The following is a 17,409-nucleotide window of genomic DNA, read 5'->3' on the forward strand; positions in this document are numbered from 1 at the left end:
GGTCGAAGGTGAGGGTGGTGTCTCTACAGGCCAGCTCCCGACGGACGTCCTCGCGTAGACTACAATGGTAATGGTCGATCAGGGCCCTGTCGCTCCATCCAGCGCCGGCAGCCAAGGTCCTAAATTCCAAAGCAAAATCCTGTGCACTCCTCGTCTCCTGCCTCAGATGATAGAGAAGCTCACCCGCTGCTTTGCCTTCAGGTGGGTGATCGAATACTATCCGGAATTGGCGGGTGAACTCCTCAAAATGGTCCAGCGCCGCATCCTCCCTACTACACACAGAGCTGGCCCATTCCAGGGCTTTCCCGGTGAGGCATGAGACGAGGGCGTAACTCTTCTCACGGTCAGATGGTACTGGGGAGGCCGTGGCTAGATACAAGTTCAGTTTAAGGAGGAAACCCTGGCAGCCGGCAGTATCTCCGTTGTATCCCGTAGGTAGGGATAAATGGATCCTCGATTCCGGAGAGGAAAAAACGTTCACGGGAGATTCCGGTTGTGGTGGTGGTGGCGCTGGAGAAACTCCCTGTCTCTCCCAGCGATCCATTTTCATGACAATGTGATCCATGACGGAGCTGATAACGTCAAGCTCCCTCGCTTGTTCCTGAACGCGTTCCTCCAGCTCCATGGGCATAGTGTCTTCTCCTGCTGACTTCATATATTGGTCAGAGATTCTGTCATGCGTAGGTGTAATAGGTGGCAGGGAAGTCAGGCGCAGGAGAGTCAAATGGAGTGTAAAATGGAGTCTTATAATAAAGTCCATGGAGTATGCTCCATAACACTAAATGTACATAAACACACAAACATGGGTACGAGGACCCGACGCGCACCTATACAACTATCACACTACACTGACAATAAAACAATCTCTGACAAAGACATGAGGGGAAACAGAGGGTTAAATACACAACAGGTAATGAATGGGATTGAAAACAGGTGTGTTGGAAGACAAGACAAAACCAATGGAAAATGAAAAAAGGATCAATGATGGCTAGAAGACCGGTGACGTCGAACGCCGAGCACCGCCCGAACAAGGAGAGGCAACGACTTCGGCAGAAGTCGTGACAATGATCTAGCCTCCACAATCACCCGACCTCAACCCAATAGAGATGGTTAGGATGAGTTGGACTGCAGAGTGAAGGAAAAGCAGCCAACAAGTGCTTAGCATATGTGGGAACTACTTCAAGACTGTTGGAAAAGCATTCTAGGTGAAGCTGGTTGAGAGAATGTCAAGAGTGTGCAAAGCTGCCATCAAGGCAAATGGTGGCTACTTTTAAGTATCTAAAATATATTTGTATTTGTTGAACACTTTTTTGGTTACTACGTGATTCCATATGTGTTATTTCATAGTTTTGATATCTTCACTATTATTCTACAATGTAGAACATAGTCAAAAGAAAGAAAAACTTCAAACTGTCCAAACTTTTGACTGGTACTGTACATATTAAATTGTGTTAGATATTTCTGAGCGTAAGGTGCCAGGTGGGACAATCCTGACTTCCTTTGATGTTTAGATGTGATGTCTGTAATCACCCTCATGAGTCAAACCAATTCATACAATGTTTTCTTAATACTGATTTGCAAAGTCTTTATTACATTTGTCAAACTGTGTGGTGAAGAAACAAGTACTGTATTGCAGTTGAAAATAAGTTAGTTAATAGTTAGTCAAGAGAGGAAATAACAAAACTCAAATAAATATTTTTATCTACCTTATTATACATTCAATAAATAACTGAAAACTGTTTTAGTCAGTGGACAGCACAGCTTGAAACCACATAAATTACATAGCTAATAAATACATAAACATACATGCTGTTCAGCTCAGCTTTAACTTTGATTAACAACCAGATGTATAATATCAAAAATTGTACAATGCACAAAACACCTGTGGATTATTAAGCCCATTATGAATTTTCTTTTTGTGTTAAAAAAATAGATGCAAGTACCCAATGAAACCTCCTGATTAGCAGATATAGATAGATAATTGACTGTTCTTGTGATGACAGTTGCCTACTGATGTTAGTGTCGTCACCTCAGAAGAGTCCATTTCTGGTGGTGTACTGTACATTGTAAGATCTGCGTCTGTGCCAGCGTCTCCTTACAGCTGCACAGCAGCCACATAGCATACACTGCAAAAGAAAGATGGGGAAGCATGATTCACATGCAACATATAATTGCAGAATTTAAACAGCTTATTGGATGAAATACTTTGTAAACTATTTTCAGAGTACACATGTGAACACAAGCCTATACGTACACATAGCAGGATCCACAGGGGTACCAGAATGATAGCGATGCCACAAGGAATGATAATGGCCAAAGCCCAGCCAGGAAAACCTCCAACACTTGTGGTATTGAAAGGAGTGGTCAGTAAAAGGGTAGGAAGTGGTGTGGTGTTGGTAGTTGTTGTTGGGGCAACAGTGGTGGTCAAGAGACCTAGAATAGAAATGGAAATACATTTTAGAGGGATTATAAACTTGAAATATGTCATATAACATTGATATATAAGTGTTTTCGAGATTGAGTATTTTACACGTTACATGGTGTTTGATAACTCACTGTCATACAAAAACATAGAAATGACAACCGTATGGTAACAAAAGCAGCATACCTGAGACTTTTAAGACTTCCTGTAGAAAACCACTAGGGTGGTTGACATCATCCTCTTTGTATACATACGTCACATTTGCCCTGATTTCAGTGCCATCAGCACTGTGAAAGTAAAATTGGGTTTTGTGAGATGAGCATGGTCCCTTCTTCCTGTTTAGCTGTAAAAGCAGCAGCTAAATGAAATCTGAAGAAATTCTAAAGAGTGCAGTTGAAAAAGATGGGTTGGTTAAAGGTTATGACGTTGTACTTACATGAAGTTGGCGTTGGGAAATTGAAACTGGTTGCCGTTTGGTTCACTGAGAAGTTGACGGAGCTAAAAGGGGACAAAACATCAAGTTATCAATTACCATCATGACCTGAACATGACCATGGATGTATCTTATGTGTAGAAGTACAGTATCTTACAAGTGTGTTAATTGAAAGCTGTATCTGGACGTAGGTCTCATTGGTGAATGTGAGTCTATTACTTAGAGACTCCAGGGTTACATTGGTTATTTTGAAACCAAGGTTGATGGCAAATGAAGTATCTGAAAGTTCTGTAAGCAGACAAAAACATGGTCACTATAGCAACAGATCAAATTAACTGCTAGAATTTAGGAGTTTCAACAACATTAAAAAACATTCAAGAAGTATTTAGATAGCAGGAGCAGTTGAATGTTTACTTATTAAGAGATTATTTTATAGAGTGGAAAAAAATGTCTTCATGAAGCCTTATTTGTTGAACTCACTGATATAAGTTGCATTCTGGAAGGTGGTTTGAGTGGTCTTGGATTGAAGAGACAGTTGCTTATTGACGGCACCAAGGACATCAGCCTCAGTGGGGACTGGTGTTTTGAGGTTGAATATCAGTTTAACAATAACCACGGCTGTGCCGAATCTAAGAGAAAATAACAATACATGTAAAATTACATTTCCTAAAGAAAATGTTTGTACTTGCTAGCTTGTCTTAAAGTAATCATGGTTGTAAAATAAGTTATAGGATTGGCAGTCACTGCACTAGTAATGGTAGTGACTGGTTATAATTGGAAAAAGAAAGTCGGAGGAAAGATTGATTGATGGATAGGATAGGATAGGAAAGGATAGCCTGCCATTATGAAAGTTGGTTCAGTCTCTCTAGCTTGAACGGTTCAAGAGTTAATATTATTTTTGGTGGGTTATTATATGCCAATTTATACTCATTTAAATTGCTTTGGTTTAGAAAGTTTAGAAAATGTTAAAATAATTTGAAAAAGTATGTAAGAAATCTAGTGGTCTTGCCTTCAGCAAGCACATTAATAATAATGGATTGGATTTATATTGCACCTTTTGACCGATTGATGTACTCAAAGAAAGGTTGACATTTTGGATGCTTTTATTAAAACATCAATAGTTAACGACACAAGTATGGATATACATGGTTCATTGTTGCAAAGGGTCCTTGATTGACAAAGTGTTAATTGAATTGTATGAAATAATTATAATAAATGATCTTGCTTACCTAGTTGTTGATGTCACTGAAGTCAATAGGGTAGGTAGTGGTGTGGTTTTGGTAGTTGTTGTTGGGGCAACAGTGGTGGTCAGGAGACCTAGAATAGAAATGGAAATACATTTTAGAGGGATTATAAACTTGTAATATGTCATATAACATTGATATATAAGTGTTTTCGAGATTGAACATTTTACACGTTACATGGTGTTTGATAACTCACTGTCATACAAAAACATAGAAATGACAACCGTATGGTAACAAAAGCAGCATACCTGAGACTTTTAAGACTTCCTGTAGAAAACCACTAGGGTGGTTGACATCTTCCTCTTTGTATACATATGTCACGTTTGCCGTGATTTCAGTGCCATCAACACTGTGGACGTAAAAATGGGTTTTGTGTGAGAGTTAAACATGTTCCCTTCATCCTGTTTAGCTGTACAAGCAGCAGCTAAATGAAATCTGCAGAAATTCTAAAGAGTGCAGTTGAGAAAGACAGGTTGGTTCAAGGTTATGACGTTGTACTTACATGAGGTTGGCGTTGGGAAATTTAAACTGTTTGCCATCTGGTTCACTGAGAACCTTTTGGAGCTAAAAGGGGACAAAACATCAAGTTGTCAATTACTATCATGACCTGAACATGACCATGGATGTATCTTATGTGTAGAAAGAAGTACAGTATCTTACTAGTCTGTTAATTGAATCCTGTATCTGGGTTTCGGTCTCATTGGTGAGTGTGAGTCTATTACTTAGAGACTCCTGGGTTACATTGGTTATTTTGAAACCAAGGTCGATGGCAAATGAAGTATCTGTAAGTTCTGTGAGCACACAAAAAAATGGTCACTATAGCAACAGATCAAATTAACTGCTACAATTTAGGAGTTTCAACAACATTAAAAAACATTCAATAAGTATTTAGATAGCAGGAGCAGTTGAATGTTTATTTATTAAGAAATGATTTTATAGAGAGTGGAAATAAATGTCTTCATGAAGCCTAATTTGTTGAACTCACTGATATAAGTTGCATTCTGGAAGGTGGTTTGAGTGGTCGTGAATTGAGGAGACAATTGTTTCTTGACGGCACCAAGGACATCATCCTCAGTGGGGACTGGTGTTTTGACCTTGAATATCAGTTTAACAAAAACTCCCACTGTGCCGAATCTAAGAGAAAATAATAATACATGGAAAATTACATTTCCTAAAGAAAATGTTTGTACTTGCTAGCTTGTCTTAAAGTAATCATGGTTGTAAAATAAGTTATAGGATTGGCAGTCACTGCACTAGTAATGGGAGTGACTGGTTATAATTGGAAAAAGAAAGTCGGTGGAAAGATTGATTGATGGATAGGATAGGATAGGAAAGGATAGCCTGCACATATGAAAGTTGGTTCAGTCTCTCTAGCTTGAACGGTTCAAGAGTTAATATTATTTTTGGTGGGTTATTATATGCTAATTTATACTCATTTAAATTGCTTTGGTTTAGAAAGTTTAGAAAATGTTAAAATAATTAGAAAAAGTATGTAAGAAATCTAGTGGTCTTGCCTTCAACAAGCACATTAATTATAATGGATTGGATTTATATTGCGCCTTTTGACCGATTGATGTACTCAAAGAAAGGTTGACATTTTGGATGCTTTTATTAAAACATCAATAGTTAACGACACAAGCATGGATATACATGGTTCATTGTTGCAAAGGTTCCTTGATTGACAAAGTGTTAATTGAATTGTATGAAATAATTATAATAAATGATCCTGCTTACCTAGTTGTTGATGTCACTGAAGTCAAAAGGGTAGGAAGTGGTGTGGAGTTGGTAGTTGTTGTTGGGGCAACAGTGGTGGTCAGGAGACCTAGAATAGAAATGGAAATACATTTTAGAGGGATTATAAACGTGTAATATGTCATATAACATTGATATCTAAGTGTTTTCGAGATTGAAAATTTTACACGTTACATGGTGTTTGATAACTCACTGTCATACAAAAACATAGAAATGACAACCGTATGGTAACAAAAGCAGCATACCTGAGACTTTTAAGACTTCCTGTAGAAAACCACTAGGGTGGTTGACATCTTCCTCTTTGTATACATATGTCACGTTTGCCGTGATTTCAGTGCCATCAACACTGTGGACGTAAAAATGGGTTTTGTGTGAGAGTTAAACATGTTCCCTTCATCCTGTTTAGCTGTACAAGCAGCAGCTAAATGAAATCTGCAGAAATTCTAAAGAGTGCAGTTGAGAAAGACAGGTTGGTTCAAGGTTATGACGTTGTACTTACATGAGGTTGGCGTTGGGAAATTTAAACTGTTTGCCATCTGGTTCACTGAGAACCTTTTGGAGCTAAAAGGGGACAAAACATCAAGTTGTCAATTACTATCATGACCTGAACATGACCATGGATGTATCTTATGTGTAGAAAGAAGTACAGTATCTTACTAGTCTGTTAATTGAATCCTGTATCTGGGTTTCGGTCTCATTGGTGAGTGTGAGTCTATTACTTAGAGACTCCTGGGTTACATTGGTTATTTTGAAACCAAGGTCGATGGCAAATGAAGTATCTGTAAGTTCTGTGAGCACACAAAAAAATGGTCACTATAGCAACAGATCAAATTAACTGCTACAATTTAGGAGTTTCAACAACATTAAAAAACATTCAATAAGTATTTAGATAGCAGGAGCAGTTGAATGTTTATTTATTAAGAAATGATTTTATAGAGAGTGGAAATAAATGTCTTCATGAAGCCTAATTTGTTGAACTCACTGATATAAGTTGCATTCTGGAAGGTGGTTTGAGTGGTCGTGAATTGAGGAGACAATTGTTTCTTGACGGCACCAAGGACATCATCCTCAGTGGGGACTGGTGTTTTGACCTTGAATATCAGTTTAACAAAAACTCCCACTGTGCCGAATCTAAGAGAAAATAATAATACATGGAAAATTACATTTCCTAAAGAAAATGTTTGTACTTGCTAGCTTGTCTTAAAGTAATCATGGTTGTAAAATAAGTTATAGGATTGGCAGTCACTGCACTAGTAATGGGAGTGACTGGTTATAATTGGAAAAAGAAAGTCGGTGGAAAGATTGATTGATGGATAGGATAGGATAGGAAAGGATAGCCTGCACATATGAAAGTTGGTTCAGTCTCTCTAGCTTGAACGGTTCAAGAGTTAATATTATTTTTGGTGGGTTATTATATGCTAATTTATACTCATTTAAATTGCTTTGGTTTAGAAAGTTTAGAAAATGTTAAAATAATTAGAAAAAGTATGTAAGAAATCTAGTGGTCTTGCCTTCAACAAGCACATTAATTATAATGGATTGGATTTATATTGCGCCTTTTGACCGATTGATGTACTCAAAGAAAGGTTGACATTTTGGATGCTTTTATTAAAACATCAATAGTTAACGACACAAGCATGGATATACATGGTTCATTGTTGCAAAGGTTCCTTGATTGACAAAGTGTTAATTGAATTGTATGAAATAATTATAATAAATGATCCTGCTTACCTAGTTGTTGATGTCACTGAAGTCAAAAGGGTAGGAAGTGGTGTGGAGTTGGTAGTTGTTGTTGGGGCAACAGTGGTGGTCAGGAGACCTAGAATAGAAATGGAAATACATTTTAGAGGGATTATAAACGTGTAATATGTCATATAACATTGATATCTAAGTGTTTTCGAGATTGAAAATTTTACACGTTACATGGTGTTTGATAACTCACTGTCATACAAAAACATAGAAATGACAACCGTATGGTAACAAAAGCAGCATACCTGAGACTTTTAAGACTTCCTGTAGAAAACCACTAGGGTGGTTGACATCTTCCTCTTTGTATACATATGTCACGTTTGCCGTGATTTCAGTGCCATCAACACTGTGGACGTAAAAATGGGTTTTGTGTGAGAGTTAAACATGTTCCCTTCATCCTGTTTAGCTGTACAAGCAGCAGCTAAATGAAATCTGCAGAAATTCTAAAGAGTGCAGTTGAGAAAGACAGGTTGGTTCAAGGTTATGACGTTGTACTTACATGAGGTTGGCGTTGGGAAATTTAAACTGTTTGCCATCTGGTTCACTGAGAACCTTTTGGAGCTAAAAGGGGACAAAACATCAAGTTGTCAATTACTATCATGACCTGAACATGACCATGGATGTATCTTATGTGTAGAAGTACAGTATCTTACTAGTCTGTTAATTGAATCCTGTATCTGGGTTTCGGTCTCATTGGTGAGTGTGAGTCTATTACTTAGAGACTCCTGGGTTACATTGGTTATTTTGAAACCAAGGTCGATGGCAAATGAAGTATCTGTAAGTTCTGTGAGCACACAAAAAAATGGTCACTATAGCAACAGATCAAATTAACTGCTACAATTTAGGAGTTTCAACAACATTAAAAAACATTCAATAAGTATTTAGATAGCAGGAGCAGTTGAATGTTTATTTATTAAGAAATGATTTTATAGAGAGTGGAAATAAATGTCTTCATGAAGCCTAATTTGTTGAACTCACTGATATAAGTTGCATTCTGGAAGGTGGTTTGAGTGGTCGTGAATTGAGGAGACAATTGTTTCTTGACGGCACCAAGGACATCATCCTCAGTGGGGACTGGTGTTTTGACCTTGAATATCAGTTTAACAAAAACTCCCACTGTGCCGAATCTAAGAGAAAATAATAATACATGGAAAATTACATTTCCTAAAGAAAATGTTTGTACTTGCTAGCTTGTCTTAAAGTAATCATGGTTGTAAAATAAGTTATAGGATTGGCAGTCACTGCACTAGTAATGGGAGTGACTGGTTATAATTGGAAAAAGAAAGTCGGTGGAAAGATTGATTGATGGATAGGATAGGATAGGAAAGGATAGCCTGCACATATGAAAGTTGGTTCAGTCTCTCTAGCTTGAACGGTTCAAGAGTTAATATTATTTTTGGTGGGTTATTATATGCTAATTTATACTCATTTAAATTGCTTTGGTTTAGAAAGTTTAGAAAATGTTAAAATAATTAGAAAAAGTATGTAAGAAATCTAGTGGTCTTGCCTTCAACAAGCACATTAATTATAATGGATTGGATTTATATTGCGCCTTTTGACCGATTGATGTACTCAAAGAAAGGTTGACATTTTGGATGCTTTTATTAAAACATCAATAGTTAACGACACAAGCATGGATATACATGGTTCATTGTTGCAAAGGTTCCTTGATTGACAAAGTGTTAATTGAATTGTATGAAATAATTATAATAAATGATCCTGCTTACCTAGTTGTTGATGTCACTGAAGTCAAAAGGGTAGGAAGTGGTGTGGAGTTGGTAGTTGTTGTTGGGGCAACAGTGGTGGTCAGGAGACCTAGAATAGAAATGGAAATACATTTTAGAGGGATTATAAACGTGTAATATGTCATATAACATTGATATCTAAGTGTTTTCGAGATTGAAAATTTTACACGTTACATGGTGTTTGATAACTCACTGTCATACAAAAACATAGAAATGACAACCGTATGGTAACAAAAGCAGCATACCTGAGACTTTTAAGACTTCCTGTAGAAAACCACTAGGGTGGTTGACATCTTCCTCTTTGTATACATATGTCACGTTTGCCGTGATTTCAGTGCCATCAACACTGTGGACGTAAAAATGGGTTTTGTGTGAGAGTTAAACATGTTCCCTTCATCCTGTTTAGCTGTACAAGCAGCAGCTAAATGAAATCTGCAGAAATTCTAAAGAGTGCAGTTGAGAAAGACAGGTTGGTTCAAGGTTATGACGTTGTACTTACATGAGGTTGGCGTTGGGAAATTTAAACTGTTTGCCATCTGGTTCACTGAGAACCTTTTGGAGCTAAAAGGGGACAAAACATCAAGTTGTCAATTACTATCATGACCTGAACATGACCATGGATGTATCTTATGTGTAGAAGTACAGTATCTTACTAGTCTGTTAATTGAATCCTGTATCTGGGTTTCGGTCTCATTGGTGAGTGTGAGTCTATTACTTAGAGACTCCTGGGTTACATTGGTTATTTTGAAACCAAGGTCGATGGCAAATGAAGTATCTGTAAGTTCTGTGAGCACACAAAAAAATGGTCACTATAGCAACAGATCAAATTAACTGCTACAATTTAGGAGTTTCAACAACATTAAAAAACATTCAATAAGTATTTAGATAGCAGGAGCAGTTGAATGTTTATTTATTAAGAAATGATTTTATAGAGAGTGGAAATAAATGTCTTCATGAAGCCTAATTTGTTGAACTCACTGATATAAGTTGCATTCTGGAAGGTGGTTTGAGTGGTCGTGAATTGAGGAGACAATTGTTTCTTGACGGCACCAAGGACATCATCCTCAGTGGGGACTGGTGTTTTGACCTTGAATATCAGTTTAACAAAAACTCCCACTGTGCCGAATCTAAGAGAAAATAATAATACATGGAAAATTACATTTCCTAAAGAAAATGTGTGTACTTGCTAGCTTGTCTTAAAGTAATCATGGTTGTAAAATAAGTTATAGGATTGGCAGTCACTGCACTAGTAATGGGAGTGACTGGTTATAATTGGAAAAAGAAAGTCGGTGGAAAGATTGATTGATGGATAGGATAGGATAGGAAAGGATAGCCTGCACATATGAAAGTTGGTTCAGTCTCTCTAGCTTGAACGGTTCAAGAGTTAATATTATTTTTGGTGGGTTATTATATGCTAATTTATACTCATTTAAATTGCTTTGGTTTAGAAAGTTTAGAAAATGTTAAAATAATTAGAAAAAGTATGTAAGAAATCTAGTGGTCTTGCCTTCAACAAGCACATTAATTATAATGGATTGGATTTATATTGCGCCTTTTGACCGATTGATGTACTCAAAGAAAGGTTGACATTTTGGATACTTTTATTAAAACATCAGTAGTTAACGACACAAGCATGGATATACATGGTTCATTGTTGCAAAGGTTCCTTGATTGACAAAGTGTTAATTGAATTGTATGAAATAATTATAATAAATGATCCTGCTTACCTAGTTGTTGATGTCACTGAAGTCAAAGGGTAGGAAGTGGTGTGGAGTTGGTAGTTGTTGTTGGGGCAACAGTGGTGGTCAGGAGACCTAGAATAGAAATGGAAATACATTTTAGAGGGATTATAAACTTGTAATATGTCATATAACATTGATATATAAGTGTTTTCGAGATTGAGTATTTTACACGTTACATGGTGTTTGATAACTCACTGTCATACAAAAATATAGAAATGACAACCGTATGGTAACAAAAGCAGCATACCTGAGACTTTTAAGACTTCCTGTAGAAAACCACTAGGGTGGTTGACATCTTCCTCTTTGTATACATACGTCACGTTTGCCGTGATTTCAGTGCCATCAACACTGTGGACGTAAAAATGGGTTTTGTGTGAGAGTTAAACATGTTCCCTTCATCCTGTTTAGCTGTACAAGCAGCAGCTAAATGAAATCTGCAGAAATTCTAAAGAGTGCAGTTGAGAAAGACAGGTTGGTTCAAGGTTATGACGTTGTACTTACATGAGGTTGGCGTTGGGAAATTTAAACTGTTTGCCATCTGGTTCACTGAGAACCTTTTGGAGCTAAAAGGGGACAAAACATCAAGTTGTCAATTACTATCATGACCTGAACATGACCATGGATGTATCTTATGTGTAGAAGTACAGTATCTTACTAGTCTGTTAATTGAATCCTGTATCTGGGTTTCGGTCTCATTGGTGAGTGTGAGTCTATTACTTAGAGACTCCTGGGTTACATTGGTTATTTTGAAACCAAGGTCGATGGCAAATGAAGTATCTGTAAGTTCTGTGAGCACACAAAAAAATGGTCACTATAGCAACAGATCAAATTAACTGCTACAATTTAGGAGTTTCAACAACATTAAAAAACATTCAATAAGTATTTAGATAGCAGGAGCAGTTGAATGTTTATTTATTAAGAAATGATTTTATAGAGAGTGGAAATAAATGTCTTCATGAAGCCTAATTTGTAGAACTCACTGATATAAGTTGCATTCTGGAAGGTGGTTTGAGTGGTCGTGAATTGAGGAGACAATTGTTTCTTGACGGCACCAAGGACATCATCCTCAGTGGGGACTGGTGTTTTGACCTTGAATATCAGTTTAACAAAAACTCCCACTGTGCCGAATCTAAGAGAAAATAATAATACATGGAAAATTACATTTCCTAAAGAAAATGTTTGTACTTGCTAGCTTGTCTTAAAGTAATCATGGTTGTAAAATAAGTTATAGGATTGGCAGTCACTGCACTAGTAATGGGAGTGACTGGTTATAATTGGAAAAAGAAAGTCGGTGGAAAGATTGATTGATGGATAGGATAGGATAGGAAAGGATAGACTGCACATATGAAAGTTGGTTCAGTCTCTCTAGCTTGAACTGTTCAAGAGTTAATATTATTTTTGGTGGGTTATTATATGCTAATTTATACTCATTTAAATTGCTTTGGTTTAGAAAGTTTAGAAAATGTTAAAATAATTAGAAAAAGTATGTAAGAAATCTAGTGGTCTTGCCTTCAACAAGCACATTAATTATAATGGATTGGATTTATATTGCGCCTTTTGACCGATTGATGTACTCAAAGAAAGGTTGACATTTTGGATGCTTTTATTAAAACATCAATAGTTAACGACACAAGCATGGATATACATGGTTCATTGTTGCAAAGGTTCCTTGATTGACAAAGTGTTAATTGAATTGTATGAAATAATTATAATAAATGATCTTGCTTACCTAGTTGTTGATGTCACTGAAGTCAATAGGGTAGGAAGTGGTGTGGTGTTGGTAGTTGTTGTTGGGGCAACAGTGGTGGTCAGGAGACCTAGAATAGAAATGGAAATACATTTTAGAGGGATTATAAACTTGTAATATGTCATATAACATTGATATCTAAGTGTTTTCGAGATTGAAAATTTTACACGTTACATGGTGTTTGATAACTCACTGTCATACAAAAACATAGAAATGACAACCGTATGGTAACAAAAGCAGCATACCTGAGACTTTTAAGACTTCCTGTAGAAAACCACTAGGGTGGTTGACATCTTCCTCTTTGTATACATATGTCACGTTTGCCGTGATTTCAGTGCCATCAACACTGTGGACGTAAAAATGGGTTTTGTGTGAGAGTTAAACATGTTCCCTTCATCCTGTTTAGCTGTACAAGCAGCAGCTAAATGAAATCTGCAGAAATTCTAAAGAGTGCAGTTGAGAAAGACAGGTTGGTTCAAGGTTATGACGTTGTACTTACATGAGGTTGGCGTTGGGAAATTTAAACTGTTTGCCATCTGGTTCACTGAGAACCTTTTGGAGCTAAAAGGGGACAAAACATCAAGTTGTCAATTACTATCATGACCTGAACATGACCATGGATGTATCTTATGTGTAGAAGTACAGTATCTTACTAGTCTGTTAATTGAATCCTGTATCTGGGTTTCGGTCTCATTGGTGAGTGTGAGTCTATTACTTAGAGACTCCTGGGTTACATTGGTTATTTTGAAACCAAGGTCGATGGCAAATGAAGTATCTGTAAGTTCTGTGAGCACACAAAAAAATGGTCACTATAGCAACAGATCAAATTAACTGCTACAATTTAGGAGTTTCAACAACATTAAAAAACATTCAATAAGTATTTAGATAGCAGGAGCAGTTGAATGTTTATTTATTAAGAAATGATTTTATAGAGAGTGGAAATAAATGTCTTCATGAAGCCTAATTTGTTGAACTCACTGATATAAGTTGCATTCTGGAAGGTGGTTTGAGTGGTCGTGAATTGAGGAGACAATTGTTTCTTGACGGCACCAAGGACATCATCCTCAGTGGGGACTGGTGTTTTGACCTTGAATATCAGTTTAACAAAAACTCCCACTGTGCCGAATCTAAGAGAAAATAATAATACATGGAAAATTACATTTCCTAAAGAAAATGTGTGTACTTGCTAGCTTGTCTTAAAGTAATCATGGTTGTAAAATAAGTTATAGGATTGGCAGTCACTGCACTAGTAATGGGAGTGACTGGTTATAATTGGAAAAAGAAAGTCGGTGGAAAGATTGATTGATGGATAGGATAGGATAGGAAAGGATAGCCTGCACATATGAAAGTTGGTTCAGTCTCTCTAGCTTGAACGGTTCAAGAGTTAATATTATTTTTGGTGGGTTATTATATGCTAATTTATACTCATTTAAATTGCTTTGGTTTAGAAAGTTTAGAAAATGTTAAAATAATTAGAAAAAGTATGTAAGAAATCTAGTGGTCTTGCCTTCAGCAAGCACATTAATTATAATGGATTGGATTTATATTGCACCTTTTGACCGATTGATGTACTCAAAGAAAGGTTGACATTTTGGATGCTTTTATTAAAACATCAGTAGTTAACGACACAAGCATGGATATACATGGTTCATTGTTGCAAAGGTTCCTTGATTGACAAAGTGTTAATTGAATTGTATGAAATAATTATAATAAATGATCTTGCTTACCTAGTTGTTGATGTCACTGAAGTCAATAGGGTAGGAAGTGGTGTGGTGTTGGTAGTTGTTGTTGGGGCAACAGTGGTGGTCAGGAGACCTAGAATAGAAATGGAAATACATTTTAGAGGGATTATAAACTTGTAATATGTCATATAACATTGATATATAAGTGTTTTCGAGATTGAAAATTTTACACGTTACATGGTGTTTGATAACTCACTGTCATACAAAACATAGAAATGACAACCGTATGGTAACAAAAGCAGCATACCTGAGACTTTTAAGACTTCCTGTAGAAAACCACTAGGGTGGTTGACATCTTCCTCTTTGTATACATATGTCACGTTTGCCGTGATTTCAGTGCCATCAACACTGTGGACGTAAAAATGGGTTTTGTGTGAGAGTTAAACATGTTCCCTTCATCCTGTTTAGCTGTACAAGCAGCAGCTAAATGAAATCTGCAGAAATTCTAAAGAGTGCAGTTGAGAAAGACAGGTTGGTTCAAGGTTATGACGTTGTACTTACATGAGGTTGGCGTTGGGAAATTTAAACTGTTTGCCATCTGGTTCACTGAGAACCTTTGGAGCTAAAAGGGGACAAAACATCAAGTTGTCAATTACTATCATGACCTGAACATGACCATGGATGTATCTTATGTGTAGAAGTACAGTATCTTACTAGTCTGTTAATTGAATCCTGTATCTGGGTTTCGGTCTCATTGGTGAGTGTGAGTCTATTACTTAGAGACTCCTGGGTTACATTGGTTATTTTGAAACCAAGGTCGATGGCAAATGAAGTATCTGTAAGTTCTGTGAGCACACAAAAAATGGTCACTATAGCAACAGATCAAATTAACTGCTACAATTTAGGAGTTTCAACAACATTAAAAAACATTCAATAAGTATTTAGATAGCAGGAGCAGTTGAATGTTTATTTATTAAGAAATGATTTTATAGAGAGTGGAAATAATGTCTTCATGAAGCCTAATTTGTAGAACTCACTGATATAAGTTGCATTCTGGAAGGTGGTTTGAGTGGTCGTGAATTGAGGAGACAATTGTTTCTTGACGGCACCAAGGACATCATCCTCAGTGGGGACTGGTGTTTTGACCTTGAATATCAGTTTAACAAAAACTCCCACTGTGCCGAATCTAAGAGAAAATAATAATACATGGAAAATTACATTTCCTAAAGAAAATGTTTGTACTTGCTAGCTTGTCTTAAAGTAATCATGGTTGTAAAATAAGTTATAGGATTGGCAGTCACTGCACTAGTAATGGGAGTGACTGGTTATAATTGGAAAAAGAAAGTCGGTGGAAAGATTGATTGATGATAGGATAGGATAGGAAAGGATAGCCTGCACATATGAAAGTTGGTTCAGTCTCTCTAGCTTGAACGGTTCAAGAGTTAATATTATTTTTGGTGGGTTATTATATGCTAATTTATACTCATTTAAATTGCTTGGTTTAGAAAGTTTAGAAAATGTTAAAATAATTAGAAAAGTATGTAAGAAATCTAGTGGTCTTGCCTTCAGCAAGCACATTAATTATAATGGATTGGATTTATATTGCACCTTTTGACCGATTGATGTACTCAAAGAAAGGTTGACATTTTGGATGCTTTTATTAAAACATCAATAGTTAACGACACAAGCATGGATATACATGGTTCATTGTTGCAAAGGTTCCTTGATTGACAAAGTGTTAATTGAATTGTATGAAATAATTATAATAAATGATCTTGCTTACCTAGTTGTTGATGTCACTGAAGTCAATAGGGTAGGAAGTGGTGTGGTGTTGGTAGTTGTTGTTGGGGCAACAGTGGTGGTCAGGAGACCTAGAATAGAAATGGAAATACATTTTAGAGGGATTATAAACTTGTAATATGTCATATAACATTGATATCTAAGTGTTTTCGAGATTGAAAATTTTACACGTTACATGGTGTTTGATAACTCACTGTCATACAAAAACATAGAAATGACAACCGTATGGTAACAAAAGCAGCATACCTGAGACTTTTAAGACTTCCTGTAAAACCACTAGGGTGGTTGACATCTTCCTCTTTGTATACATATGTCACGTTTGCCGTGATTTCAGTGCCATCAACACTGTGGACGTAAAATGGGTTTGTGTGAGAGTTAAACATGTTCCCTTCATCCTGTTTAGCTGTACAAGCAGCAGCTAAATGAAATCTGCAGAAATTCTAAAGAGTGCAGTTGAGAAAGACAGGTTGGTTCAAGGTTATGACGTTGTACTTACATGAGGTTGGCGTTGGGAAATTTAAACTGTTTGCCATCTGGTTCACTGAGAACCTTTTGGAGCTAAAAGGGGACAAAACATCAAGTTGTCAATTACTATCATGACCTGAACATGACCATGGATGTATCTTATGTGTAGAAGTACAGTATCTTACTAGTCTGTTATTGAATCCTGTATCTGGGTTTCGGTCTCATTGGTGAGTGTGAGTCTATTACTTAGAGACTCCTGGGTTACATTGGTTATTTTGAAACCAAGGTCGATGGCAAATGAAGTATCTGTAAGTTCTGTGAGCACACCAAAAAATGGTCACTATAGCAACAGATCAATTAACTGCTACAATTTAGGAGTTTCAACACATTAAAAAACATTCAATAATATTTAGATAGCAGGAGCAGTGAATGTTTAGTTTATTAAGAAGATGATTTTATAGAGAGTGGAAATAAAATGTCTTCATGAAGCCTAATTTGTTGAACTCACTGATATAAGTTGCATTCTGGAAGTGGTTTGAGTGTGTCGTGAATTGAGGAGACATTGTTTCTTGACGGCACCAAGGACATCATCCTCAGTGTGGGACTGGTGTTTTGACCTTGAATATCA

General features: G+C 36.6%; 1 protein-coding gene across 1 annotated transcript; it reads right to left on the reverse strand.

Moving 5' to 3' along the window:
- Window positions 1–1,568: 1,568 nt before the first annotated feature.
- LOC116353471 (mucin-5AC-like) lies at window positions 1,569–13,827 on the reverse strand. Its single transcript, XM_031789244.1, has 34 exons — window positions 13,813–13,827; window positions 13,334–13,395; window positions 13,080–13,180; window positions 12,817–12,904; window positions 12,068–12,216; window positions 11,743–11,873; window positions 11,589–11,650; window positions 11,073–11,159; window positions 10,324–10,472; window positions 9,999–10,129; window positions 9,845–9,906; window positions 9,591–9,691; window positions 9,328–9,415; window positions 8,579–8,727; window positions 8,254–8,384; window positions 8,100–8,161; window positions 7,846–7,946; window positions 7,583–7,670; window positions 6,834–6,982; window positions 6,509–6,639; window positions 6,351–6,412; window positions 6,097–6,197; window positions 5,834–5,921; window positions 5,085–5,233; window positions 4,760–4,890; window positions 4,602–4,663; window positions 4,348–4,448; window positions 4,085–4,172; window positions 3,336–3,484; window positions 3,013–3,143; window positions 2,859–2,920; window positions 2,609–2,709; window positions 2,255–2,433; window positions 1,569–2,126 (listed from the first exon to the last, which is right to left on the reverse strand). The coding sequence occupies exons 1-34, from the start codon at window positions 13,825–13,827 to the stop codon at window positions 2,031–2,033; spliced, it is 3,537 nt and encodes a 1,178-aa protein (XP_031645104.1). The 3' UTR covers window positions 1,569–2,030.
- Window positions 13,828–17,409: the final 3,582 nt, after the last annotated feature.

This window comes from Oncorhynchus kisutch, linkage group LG14, assembly GCF_002021735.2.
Source record: "Oncorhynchus kisutch isolate 150728-3 linkage group LG14, Okis_V2, whole genome shotgun sequence".
In the NCBI taxonomy this organism is placed as follows: domain Eukaryota; kingdom Metazoa; phylum Chordata; class Actinopteri; order Salmoniformes; family Salmonidae; genus Oncorhynchus; species Oncorhynchus kisutch.